This window comes from Saccoglossus kowalevskii, chromosome 10 (genome assembly GCF_978046115.1).
Source record: "Saccoglossus kowalevskii chromosome 10, keSacKowa6.1, whole genome shotgun sequence".
In the NCBI taxonomy this organism is placed as follows: domain Eukaryota; kingdom Metazoa; phylum Hemichordata; class Enteropneusta; family Harrimaniidae; genus Saccoglossus; species Saccoglossus kowalevskii.
Window position 1 is genome coordinate 26140290 of NC_140650.1, and position 14424 is coordinate 26154713.

General features: G+C 33.2%; 1 protein-coding gene across 3 annotated transcripts in view; it reads left to right on the forward strand.

Moving 5' to 3' along the window:
• Nucleotides 1-14079, forward strand: part of LOC100368830 (ectonucleoside triphosphate diphosphohydrolase 8-like) — a 47860-nt gene extending 33781 nt beyond the window's left edge. For all 3 annotated transcript variants that reach the window (XM_006815498.3, XM_085504431.1, XM_085504430.1), the window contains 5 exons: nucleotides 213-452; nucleotides 1067-1357; nucleotides 5501-5611; nucleotides 7473-7604; nucleotides 9786-14079. In XM_006815498.3, coding sequence (XP_006815561.1) covers nucleotides 213-452; nucleotides 1067-1357; nucleotides 5501-5611; nucleotides 7473-7604; nucleotides 9786-10013 — 1002 coding nt within the window. In that variant the 3' untranslated portion in view covers nucleotides 10014-14079. The remainder of the gene's footprint in view (nucleotides 1-212; nucleotides 453-1066; nucleotides 1358-5500; nucleotides 5612-7472; nucleotides 7605-9785) is intronic.
• The last annotated feature ends 345 nt before the right edge of the window (nucleotides 14080-14424 follow it).

Sequence of the window (14424 nt, forward strand, 5' to 3'; positions counted from 1 at the left end):
CTTTGATCATCACAGTGAATGGCTATTGATCTACTTAAAGATGGCCATAGCGTATCATTGTTTACAAACAAGCGTCTACCCATGCATCTTTGCGTTTTTAGCGTGTGTTGTTATCGTCGCTTGGGACTCAATTCAGGTGACAATCCTCCCACTTTGAAGCGCATTTCATGATAAATATGTACATTTCACTAACTGATTATTCTGATTTCTAGGTCCCAGCCTCTCTGTCTTCCATATTCTGGACTTCCACAGAAAAGCATACCGTGGGGGCTATTGACATGGGGGGTGCCTCAACACAGATGACATTCATACCTGAAGATACCACTGTTGTACCAATTGAAGACCAGAGATACCTAAAACTTTATGGAGAGGACTATCACGTGTACACCCATAGCTACCTATGTTATGGCGTCAGGGAAGCCGAAAGACGATTTTTAGCAAATCTTGTAAAGGTATGTAGTGTTTATGAGCAAGCCTCCTTATGTACTGCATTATAAAAATAAATATTTTTATATATAGCAGCCTGTTTTTTTGAACGGGTAAATTTATCAGATGCATAATAATATATTGAGTCAATTTACAACATACTTATATCGATATCAATACATATTGTTGTATAGGATACACGTTCTACTGACATACCATAATCCTTATATAGCTGGACAATCTACTAAAAAAAAATATTTTTTATTTTCCTCTAGCAATTCAATCACCTCGTAGAAAATAACCACAATAGTTGCTACCAATCCAGCTCGATGTTTCTTATGGGCAATAAATAAAATTAGTTACATTTTTGAGTTTTTCTGTGTTTTCATACTTTTTCTTTTTCTAATGACCTCTGTAGGCATCTTTAAGTCTACAATAATGTTACCACTGATTAAAACCCTAAAAGATAATTTAAACCCCTCAAAAATAATAATTTAAATTTTTTCTGACTATTTAACGACCTGCAAAATAATAATTTATTTATTCAAATAATAGAATGATTACGTTTTTTAACCGGGGATGGTATGTCAGTTTTATAATGCCAAAGTCTTCATTACATTCATTTTTATCATCAATATAGGATTCCAACTACACGCACACTGTTATCAATCCCTGCGCTCCAATTGGTTACTCAGAACACCGAACAGCTGCTTATCTTTTTGATGCATACTGTAGTCATGGTGATGAAGCCTTGTCTGCCTGGGGATCAGAGGTTGTTATGCCTAATGACCTCAATATTGACCTCAGTAACATTACTTTCACTATAAATGGCAGTAGTAATACTACACAGTGCTCAGCGGAGGTTAGAAAGTTGTTCGATACTCCTCCTTTCCAGAGTGTTTTCAAGCCACCTGTTTTTGGCGAATACTATGTAAGTACGGAACGTAGATTTTTGAGATGCTAGTCATCATTATTTTTTAGCTCCGCTGTCGACTTTGTCGAGCAAAGCTTATCATATGAGTGATTGTCTGTCGTCGTCCGTGTCAATGTTTTATATTTTTGACTTCTTCTTGAAAACTACAAGCCTGAATGCTTTGATACTTGGTGTACCCCTCTCTCAGATTTGTTCATTTCATGATGATATCTTCAATTCTCTAATTTTGGTGAATATTTTTGTCATTTTTGGTAAAAAAGTTATATTTTCGACTTCTTGTTAAAAACCGCAAGTCCTATTGCTTTGATAATACATATATAGGTACTACATGTGGATCTCTCTCAGATTTGTTCATTTTGTAATGATATCTTTAATTCTCTAATTTTGGTGAATATTTTTGTCATTTTTGGTAAAAAGTGATATTTTCGACTTCTTGTTAAAAACCGCAACTCCAATTGCTTTGATATTACATACATAGGTACTTTATGTGGATCTCTCTCAGATTTGTTCATTTGTATGATGATATCTTCAATTCTCTAATTTTGGTGAATATTTTTGTCATTTTTGGTAAAAAGTGATATTTTCGACTTGTTGTTAAAAACAGCAAGTCCAATTGCTTTGATATTACATATATAGGTACTACAAGTGGACCTCTTTCAAATTTGTTCATTTGTATGATGATATCCAATTCTCTAATTTTGATGAATCATTATTTTTCAGCTCCGCTGTCGACTTTGTCGAGCGGAGCTTATCATATGAGTGATTGTCCGTCGTCGTCCGTGTCAATGTTTTATATTTTTGACTTCTTCTTGAAAACTACAAGCCTGAATGCTTTGATACTTGGTGTACCCCTCTCTCAGATTTGTTCATTTCATGATGATATCTTCAATTCTCTAATTTTGGTGAATATTTTTGTCATTTTTGGTAAAAAAGTTATATTTTCGACTTCTTGTTAAAAACCGCAAGTCCTATTGCTTTGATATTACATATATAGGTACTACATGTGGATCTCTCTCAGATTTGTTCATTTTGTAATGATATCTTTAATTCTCTAATTTTGGTGAATATTTTTGTCATTTTTGGTAAAAAGTGATATTTTCGACTTCTTGTTAAAAATCGCAACTCCAATTGCTTTGATATTACATACATAGGTACTTTATGTGGATCTCTCTCAGATTTGTTCATTTGTATGGTGATATCTTCAATTCTCTAATTTTGGTGAATATTTTTGTCATTTTTGGTAAAAAGTGATATTTTCAACTTGTTGTTAAAAACGGCAAGTCCAATTGCTTTGATATTACATATATATGTACTACATGTGGACCTCTTTCAAATTTGTTCATTTGTATGATGATATCCAATTCTCCAATTTTGATGAATCATTATTTTTTAGCTCCGCTGTCGACTTTGTCGAGCGGAACTTATCATATGAGTGATTGTCCGTCGTCGTCCGTGTCAATGTTTTATATTTTTGACTTCTTCTTGAAAACTACAAGCCTGAATGCTTTGATACTTGGTGTACCCCTCTCTCAGATTTGTTCATTTCATGATGATATCTTCAATTCTCTAATTTTGGTGAATATTTTTGTCATTTTTGGTAAAAAGTGATATTTTCGACTTCTTGTTAAAAACCGCAAGTCCTATTGCTTTGATATTACATATATAGGTACTACATGTGGATCTCTCTCAGATTTGTTCATTTTGTAATGATATCTTTAATTCTCTAATTTTGGTGAATATTTTTGTCATTTTTGGTAAAAAGTGATATTTTCGACTTCTTGTTAAAAATCGCAACTCCAATTGCTTTGATATTACATACATAGGTACTTTATGTGGATCTCTCTCAGATTTGTTCATTTGTATGATGATATCTTCAATTCTCTAATTTTGGTGAATATTTTTGTCATTTTTGGTAAAAAGTGATATTTTCGACTTGTTGTTAAAAACGGCAAGTCCAATTGCTTTGATATTACATATATAGGTACTACATGTGGACCTCTTTCAAATTTGTTCATTTGTATGATGATATCCAATTCTCCAATTTTGATGAATCATTATTTTTTAGCTCCGCTGTCGACTTTGTCGAGCGGAGCTTATCATATGAGTGATTGTCCGTCGTCGTCCGTGTCAATGTTTTATATTTTTGACTTCTTCTTGAAAACTACAAGCCTGAATGCTTTGATACTTGGTGTACCCCTCTCTCAGATTTGTTCATTTCATGATGATATCTTCAATTCTCTAATTTTGGTGAATATTTTTGTCATTTTTGGTAAAAAGTGATATTTTCGACTTCTTGTTAAAAACCGCAAGTCCTATTGCTTTGATATTACATATATAGGTACTACATGTGGATCTCTCTCAGATTTGTTCATTTTGTAATGATATCTTTAATTCTCTAATTTTGGTGAATATTTTTGTCATTTTTGGTAAAAAGTGATATTTTCGACTTCTTGTTAAAAATCGCAACTCCAATTGCTTTGATATTACATACATAGGTACTTTATGTGGATCTCTCTCAGATTTGTTCATTTGTATGATGATATCTTCAATTCTCTAATTTTGGTGAATATTTTTGTCATTTTTGGTAAAAAGTGATATTTTCGACTTGTTGTTAAAAACGGCAAGTCCAATTGCTTTGATATTACATATATAGGTACTACATGTGGACCTCTTTCAAATTTGTTCATTTGTATGATGATATCCAATTCTCCAATTTTGATGAATCATTATTTTTTAGCTCCGCTGTCGACTTTGTCGAGCGGAGCTTATCATATGAGTGATTGTCCGTCGTCGTCCGTGTCAATGTTTTATATTTTTGACTTCTTCTTGAAAACTACAAGCCTGAATGCTTTGATACTTGGTGTACCCCTCTCTCAGATTTGTTCATTTCATGATGATATCTTCAATTCTCTAATTTTGTGGATCTCTCTCAGATTTGTTCATTTTGTAATGATATCTTTAATTCTCTAATTTTGGTGAATATTTTTGTCATTTTTGGTAAAAAGTGATATTTTCGACTTCTTGTTAAAAATCGCAACTCCAATTGCTTTGATATTACATACATAGGTACTTTATGTGGATCTCTCTCAGATTTGTTCATTTGTATGATGATATCTTCAATTCTCTAATTTTGGTGAATATTTTTGTCATTTATGGTAAAAAGTGATATTTTCGACTTGTTGTTAAAAACGGCAAGTCCAATTGCTTTGATATTACATATATAGGTACTACATGTGGACCTCTTTCAAATTTGTTCATTTGTATGATGATATCCAATTCTCCAATTTTGATGAATATTTTTGTCATTTTTGGTGAAAAGTGATATTTTTGAATTCTTATTGAAAACAGCAAGTCCCATTGCATTGATACTATGCATATTGTTCATTTTCTAATGAAAACTTATGTTCTTTAATTGAAATGTGCATTGCTAACAGAGGAGCTGTCTCAGCCGACAGGCTGCTTGTTTATTTAACGCTACAATTTTTGTACTATGCTGAATACGCCCATTATTGCATGATAAGTTTATTGATTTCAAAAGTATGTAAATGCAGTTTTTAAGAAGCACATGGTTTTAGTTTTTCTCACCTGTAATATGGTTGTGTTGCCTTTAGAACTGAAGCCTAGCCGACTTCTTGACATACTTTGTTAGTTTTTGATCTCCATTTCTATGTTTTGAATGATCAACCTGGACAAGTTCTGTGTACATGTATTTGTAACTTTGGATGCTTGTTTTTTTATACATATTTAATAGGTTTATTACTAGTTGTTTGGATACATGTGCTATGATCATTTTGGCCTTTATTTACTGGTAATATCAAAAAATACAATTGTATATTCTAAATTTTGGGCATATTGTTAGATTTAGTCACCCATTTATAGTTTAGACACCCATTTAATTAAAACGAATATCTAGATGGGTGAAACCATTTTCAAAAGAAGAAAACTACCACCACACCCCCACCACTCCAACTCACTCGACAGTTCCATATTTTGAACCAAAGGACTAAACAGCAGTCCCATATCTCAGGATAGATATAATTTGACAATATGGTTCTCAAATAGCATGTTTTATAATAAATCTGATATTACAGGATTACAATTTTGAATTCCTATTTATCTCATGTATTAATTCCATTGCAGGCATTCAGTACTTTTTATTACACCACCAATAACCTGAATATAAGCACTAATGCAAGTATGGCTGAATTCAACAATACTATGCTGGCATTCTGTAATTTAACATGGGATGAGGTAAGAACTGTAATCGTTAAACATAAAACATTGCTCAGCCAATGTTTTCTACTGTAAAATCTGTATTAGAAAATGCGGCTTCTACTAAAATGGTACAATGCAATGGAGGGTATGTGGCTTCTATTAAAGTACCTTTACATATGCGAAATGATGAATTTTGGGTTCTCAATTGTTCAAAAAGAATGGGTGCAACTTCTATTAGGGATGCGGCTTCTTGTTGCAGGAGGTTATACTAAAATTAACAAATACTGTAAAATGACTAATTTTCACTGGAATTAAATTTCACTGATTTACCATTTCAGGCATATTCAGTGGGTTTTGTCATTTAGATAATGTGTTCTATGCGCCTTTTCCAGTCAGCGAAATAACTAAATTAAAACCCAGTGAATAATTACCCCCTTTACAGTATTCTGTCAGTTGATGTCATTTACTTGAATGGTTATCAAATATAATTATGTATCACTGGGATTTGAATCTAGATTCACAGTTGAGTTTTGGTGATTGCATGAAGCTAACAAAATTCTTTTGTGAAAGTGATAATTACTAGAATAATTTTCGCTGAAGGAATTATTCAGTGAAAATAAAATCCAGTTAATGTACCTTTTTTCCTATATTTTACATTCAACTTGTCAAAAGTTGGTGAAAATAAATTCCTTACAAAACACCCAAATTGTCATTTCAGTGAAAATTAATTCCAGTATTCTGTGTTACAACTAATCCTGTTTATTTTCTAGTAATACAACATATTTTGCATTCCAATTTAACATAGTTACTGTAAAATGACTAATTTTCACTGGGTTTAAATTTCACTGATTTACTATTTCAGGCATATTCAGTGGGTTTTAAATTCACGGTTTCGTCATTTAGATAATGTGTTCTATGCTAAATTTTACATATTCACTGGGTTTTAATTTAGCGCATATTCCAGTCAGCGAAATAAGCTAAATTAAAACCCAGTGAATAATTAACCCCTTTACAGTACTTTCCTTATACATGTTGTATGTATATAAATTGTTTTCCTATTTTGTTGAACCATAAGAATGCTTTGGTATTTCCTTACTGTTAAAGGGGCACCTTCCAGTTAAGCCTAATCTCACAATAAATTTTCTTTCTGGATTAAAATAACAATGGATAACAAAAGATAGATTACCGGTAACATTGTAAACAACATAAACAATAGTGTCCCATGATTCTTTGGTGCAATCCCTGGGATTGAGCGGTTCCCCTTTAAATAAATTCTTATTAACAAGACAATGTATTTTCACTTTGCTTGTAAGTACTGTAAAACCTGTATTAGAAGCTGCAACTTGTATTAAAATGGTACAATGCAACAGAGGGGATGATGCTTAAAGCGTCTACACATATGAGAAATGGTGGATTCTTGGTTCTCAGCTTCCAGTACAGATTTTACAGTACTTTAAAATACTTTTAATTAATTCGCTTGGAATTGAATTTTGCTCAATTCGCTGAAGGGATGATTCAGTGAAAATAAAATCCAGCAAATATATCTTTTTTCCTATATTTTATATTCAACTTGTCAAAAATCAGTGAAAATAAAACACAAAAAGTCTTTTCCGCAAAAATTTATTTCAGCTAAAATAAAGAATTTTACAGTAACAAGAATGAGGGGAATCACAAACAAATAAATAATATTGCCACTAGATGCTAATTTACATTTGAGAGAATAATCTAAAATGATTGATATAGTATAATATTGATATAATAAAATATGGGCCATTTGTTTAAATTGCGTCTTGATAAAAATTTGGTACAAAACTGTTAATTGGTTCTAAGGCCTCTAAGAAAGTCTAGGTCTAAGTATTATACCAACTCATAAGGCAAAATATTGATTTCTTTACAGGTTAAAGTCATGCCGTCCACAGACAGGAGTCTACTTCCAGCTTTTTGTTTTCAAGCTCAGTTTATCTTTGGATTTTTAGTCGATGGCTATAAATTTACTCCAGAAACCTGGAAGTTTCAATTCAGAAATTCAGTAAGTTCTTTTTTTCTGTTATGTAAATAATACTACAAACATAACATATTCCCTCAACATAAGCTCTCTTATTTGGAGGATGGTGCGAGACACAGGGAAGTAGTGTCACCTAGCAACATGTCAATAATCCAGATTTCTGATTATCCAAATGTTTTGCCTCTGCTCCTATCAGTAATTCTTCTATATAGTATGTTGTCGGCGATTACTCAAGTTCAGATTATCATAAGACTGTAATAATATTATAAAGTTATTAAGGTAGAAGCCTAGTCGTAATTTTTTGATAAAATTGGTCATAAATCACATGACAATGTTCATTAGTTTATTATGTACAATCATGAAGCTAATGTCTCATGGTACAATGAAATAGCATTATTTTGTGTGTTAATCTTTTTGAAAATTGCTATTTTTAGAACAATTCCATAGAACACAATGTTAAAGAAAAATTGCATTTTTTGACACTTTTTAAAACCTAGATTTTTTAAATAATTCAGAACAACAAAAAGTACTCCATCATTAACAATATATGATTTTGTCAACCTATGTCATCTGGCTAGATTTTGAGATATTGCATAATATCTCTGCCATAGAAACCTGTGGTAAAATGTTATAATAGTGTCAAAATGGCGACTTTCCACTAAAATACAACCATTCATTTCTCGAAAAAAAGGCTGGTGATCCCCAACTTTTTTTAGGCTAATATCCTTATATTGAGTACAGTTTATTGCAAAATGAATAAATTCTGTTTTTTTTAATTTATGAGTAGGCTTCTACCTATAAAGAGGATACCACAAAGTATGCAAAAAAACAGTACGACGGGAGTATCGCCCAACACGTAGCTGAGGTTGATGTGACCGTGTACTTGCCTGAGTGCATACTTTGCTGTATCCTTGCATTGACTTTATAATTATACAATTGCATTGAATTTTTTGAAGAATTGATGTCATGAAGATTTCTCATTCCAGATCAGTGAATTTGAATAAATAAACAAGTATTCGCTAACAGCAGAAACAAATAAAATTTAGTTCTTCTTTGTCGCTCAGACTAAAATTAAAATACGCCAATGTAATTTGTGTGCTGGTCACATTAATTGGTGTTCATATAATAATAATATTTTTGATCGACTAACTTCAACGAATAATTTCAATTGCGTATTAATAATGTTGAGAAAAAATATATCGTCATCTTTTCAGGAGCAGCTGTCACTGTCTGCGAAGGAGGTATAATGGGTTATTTTTAGCATGTTTAACTAAGGTTATGATACATGCGAGATAATATGTATCGTGTTGCATGATAGCGTTATAGGAACTATGATATGAAGCCTTGCACAAACGGGAAAAAAAAGATTATAGAATAGGAACCTTCATTCAACTGATCTGTATGATAGTGAATTATAGGAACATAATCTATCATGTCCAGGGATTTTTTTAAACAAGGGAACAGGGGCGCAGCGCCCTCATGCCATGGCCACGTGTCCCCTTACCCTGGTGAGCAGATTCTCTGGCAACCATAAAATTCTGATTGACCAGGGATCACATGTGGCCACAGTCTTCAATTGTGACCTGTCTGATACCGGTAGTCATTTTGGTCCCAAGGAAGCCATAGAATGCTCCATTTTAACTTAGAATTATCAAAAACTCCACACCCTGGTAGGGAGAACCGTATCTCCCCCGACTTGGTGGCGCCGCTGAATTAAAGTGCTCCCTCTTGCAGTTTTTTTCTAGAAAAACCTCTGATGTCTGTATGATACTTTGTCAAACTAAATTATTTCCTATATTTTGCTATCCTGCAGTGCAATAGTTTATGGTGCATGATAGAATGCACTACAGTTGTTGAAATTGAAATACAGTGAATGAGACGATGCATTACTGCATTGGGTTGATGCTGTAGAGAGTTGCTGTGAAATACTTTATTTTACATGGAATTAATTAAGAATTTTCGGTTGTTTTGTATGGAATTTATTTTCACTGATTTTTGATCAGTTAAAGTTGAAAGAAAAACATAGAAAAAAAGATATACGGTACTCACTGGATTTTATTTTCACTGAATCATCGTTTCAGCTAAAAAAATAGAACTAATAAATTCCAAGTGAAAATAAAGTATTTTTCACAGTTGTATCATTGAAAATGAAAACATTCTCAAAGGTATAATAACTAAAAGTTCTGTTTCTTTATATATTCTTAGGTCAGTGGTTCAGATCTAGGATGGTCTCTGGGGTTCATGATTAACGCTACAAATCTTATTCCATCAGAACAATCAAAGAGTGCGACACTATCAACCGGTGTTTTCATAGCGCTTATGGTGATCTTCGGGATCATTCTTTGTGTGGGTATCGCATTTATGTTTTATGCTTGGGTGAAGAAACAACGTCCATCACCGCTGGCCACTTCTCATAAATATGGCGCCATTTGAGAGTCTGGGACCAAACTTTCATAATAAAGATTTCCTGTGTCACCGATTTTATTTTCTGAATGCTACCTATTCAAATACTTTGAATTTTTAATGCAGAAAACTGATGTAATTTCACACAGCCAGTATTGTGCCTTTTAACCTGTGACTGCCATCACTAGTCACAATTTGGGAGTTTTTAAAGAATGAAATCCATGCAGGTTCACCAATTTTCAATGAAACACAAATCTACCATTTTTTTGGTTTTAGTTTTCTGCACACATTAGTATTGTTAAATGAATCATGAATGGTGAATATTGTTCTTTGTGAAGATACTGTTGTTGTAAACTGCTTCATTTTTTATGAGACACATTCTTAAATTTTGTGAGTCAGGGAACTGCCAAATTTTGTCATGAACACCATTGAATCATTAAATTTTGTCTCCAACTTATTTGTGTCACTTTTAACGATAGTGTCAAAGTCAGCCGAAATGTTCTATCGTCAAAAATTATGGGTACTTTTTAGCGCAAAGTTGCACAAGCAAAGTTTAAAACATTTTGCCCTGAAAAATGCACCTAAACTGTTTATGATAGGACAGTTTGGCAGAATGTGATGCTATTCTCAAAATAGCTTATTGATAGCAGTGAAAATAAAACGGTTTACGCGATATGTTAATCAAGAGCAGTGTTTGTAGCCGATACCATATTTGTTCTCTCAAAGCGCATCCTCAGTACAGTAGATGTGTAGCTGTACTAACACTGATCTGTTTTGTTTAGTATTAGAAATCTTATGCACTTCCTACTGAGAAAATGGTTTATAAATTTTTGCTTACATAAATTAATCCAATCATATTGGAAAATTAGAAGCCGATTCTTGCTGATATTGACATGCGTATACGTGTTCCTAGTGATATAATCACGTTTTTTTTTTGCTGCTAAATTCAGTAATTAGCATATATAGTATTACCACATGTTACATGTCTAGACTGAAGTAAAAGTTGTTTCTTTGAATTTGTATATGAATAACAATCCAAGGTTCACAATGTGCGTTTTCCAAATTTTAAAAAAAGTGTGGGGTTTACTACCGACGCATAACAAAAGAGTGAAACTGACAAATCTTCCATAATATGAAATCAAGTATTAATGTTTACATATTAACAAATATTGTACTTTTCTAATCACAAACAATGTGAGATTTATTATTCTTCATATTGCAGTTACTAATTATGCATAGTGAAACAACCGAAGCTAACTAAACATGTATGAAATGAAGTGTTAACAAAAATAAAGTTTAGTAATCATGCCTTAGTATGCAAGGTTTACTAACATTAAATATGCATAGCAAAACCATTAAAGCTAACAAACTAATCAGAAATTAAGTTTACATAAAACATATCTCCTATACAAAATTATGTGATGTTTTCCAATGTTAAACTAGTTTAAAGGTCTTTATTGTTATTTTTGTGGATTATGTTGTTCTTAAAATAGTTGTCACAATATACTAATAGACATGATGGAAATGTTATAACTAAATTAAACTTTTTTCAGACACAGTCGTCTTCAGATTTGGTCGAATGGTTGACATGCAGGGTTACTGATGTACATCACATTCTTTCTTTTACAGCAATTCCAGGCACTGATTTGATAACAAAGTAGTGTTAGATGTTGATAACATACACATTCACATTTACAGAAGTTGTTACAAATAATGCAGACAACATGTCTGTAATTTGAAGCACGCCAGAAGGAAGCTTCACCCATACATTAGTTTTCAATTTCTCCTCCTCCTTAGTTTCCTACTTGAATTTGCGTCACATGTTATTTCAGTGAGAGAGGTGCATTAAGTGATGCCACAGTACATACACAGTCTTCGAGTAGTTTTGTCAAATTTTCTGTTTGTAAATGCTTGGTCCCAACGTTTTATAATATTCGACACAGTCTATAATGTTGTCAGTTTTTTAGTCGCTGATTGGTCGCTCTTACGCTTTCCTGGCAGGATATTATAAGTTGTCTGCTTTGAAACACCACTTCGATCTCCAATCTCAACAAATAAGTCCACGAAAATGCAAATTGACAAATCTTGTTCTCACTTCAACTGGTTTTTCGACTCCTTCCTTGCTTCTCCATCGTAGTGCTTAAACAACTTGGTTAAATGCCAATTTGTAGACATGCAATCTACACGATGACTGACTAAAAGCGACTAAAAGTCGAGGTGTACCTGACTTTGTAGCAAAAATAGAAAACATTGTGGGCAATATCTCTCAATCATTTCTCTGATTTGCATCCGATGTTTATTAGTCCCCGTTCGGACGAAGTCCGAAAACGGGGACTTATAATTCGGTCTCCGTCCGTGCGTCCGTCCGGAGTCATATCTCAGAATCCCTTGAACTGATTCCGTTCATTCTTTGCATGTGCCAAGTACTTTATCTGGGACATATGCACATGCAGTGGTTTAGCGATTCGATTTAAAATGGCTGACTGGCAGCCATCTTGTTTTTTTGAAAATGTTGTATTTTTGGACATGCTTCGTCAGTTTTCATTCAAATTTAGTACATCGATCATACATGTTAGGATACATGTCCCCGACCATCCATGAGTTCCTGAGTCTGTCCATCCGTCCGTTCGTGCGTCAGTCTGTCAATAGTAATATTTCAGAATCCTGTGGACCGATTCTGTTCATTCTTTGCATGTGCCTAGTACCTTATGTGGGACATATGCACATGCAGTGGTTTAGCGATTCGATTCAAAATGGCCAACTGGCAGCTATCTTGTTTTTTGAAAATGTTGTATTTTGGACATGCTTTGTCAGTTGTCATTCAAACTTGGTACATAGATTATACATGTTAGGTTACATGTCCAGTACAATTTATTTCGCAATTGGATCAATGATAGTCGACTGGCAGGCATCTTGTTTTTTTTGTTTTTTATGCGGTATCTTGGAAGTGCTCTGTCAGTTTTCATTCAAATTTGGCACATACTTTATACATGTTAGGATGCATGTCTATGACAATTTGTTTCAAAATCTAGTCAAGGATGACCGATTGACAGCAATCTGACTTTTTGGCCTTACTACTATATTTCCACAATTTATGTACCATTTTCATTTGTATTTGGCACATACATCATACATATCAGTGCGTTTCATAATCAGATCAAAGATGGCCAAATAACGGCTGTTTTTATTTTTGGCCATATTACTACTACACGGAAAATGTGTTTTGATGTAAATAAACAATCTGTTGTATACGCCACTTGTTTTTTGTATGACTGCCCTATGTCCAATTCTTGTGTAAAAGCACTAAATCATAATTTTTTACAAATCCATCTCCTATTAATGGTTTCAATCTAATCTCAATGACTTCATCAGCATCAAATTGATATGTCAGATCACAAAATTTGGGACGGGGACTGTGTCATTAACAATGACTTGTATTTCTAGTTACCTTATGTAAATGTGAAAACAAAGTGTGTAACCTATTGTAGAATGTTATCTATATCTAGCACTACTTCAGCGTCAAATCAGTGCCTAGAATTGCTGTAACATTTCAATTGAAAATGACCAACTTATGTATTTTTGAAGAAAGCACTTCTGGACATGCCTAGAGAAACATTTTAACTTTTGTACATGCAGTCAGTTTGTGATCCAATCAAAGATCATGGCTGGCATTATCGTTTGTGAAATGCCACACAATTGGGCATTTTGAAACGTCTGAAACCTGATCTCACCGAATGGTGGCCCTTTTAATGTTAAAAACGCATCAAAATCAACTATACTGACCTTAGTCACACATGGGCAGCTATTGTTTAATCTTGGAACATAATGGGAACATGTTTTTCAGATCAGATTCAAAATTTTGTATTAATGGTATACTACGACATGCCTTGACAACGACACATCATGTGACACATGCAGTTTTGATTTGAATTTGTTGAACCAACGGAGTTTTTTACTATATATATATATAGCCAGACCAATAAATGTATATTAAGAATGTACAAGATATGTATATATATTCGTTGCATCAGTAACATTGATGGATTGGTAAATTTTAGCTTTGTAAAATAAAATGTTTCAATAAAAGTTTCTTAAATATGCAGTGTATTTCTTTTTCGTCCTGTATATGCAATATATGGTGGCATCATAAGTAATTCTATACACATTTCAATAAATGTTGACAACACTTGTATTTTTTTTTCTTTTTAAATTGTTTTTGTGCATCTGTTGTCTCTGCTGACTTTTTTTTTTAAAGTGCAAATTGCAAGTGCTGACACATAGTGCATATTCATGTTTGGAACTACATGACAGGGCTGCGTGGCCATCTATCAAATGGCAATTTAATGCTCGGTCGAACACAAGCACCTGCAGACCTTAACCAAAGTCGCATTCGTTAGTGAATGAATCTCGACCAGTGGAATTGGCCTTCCCATCGAGTCTG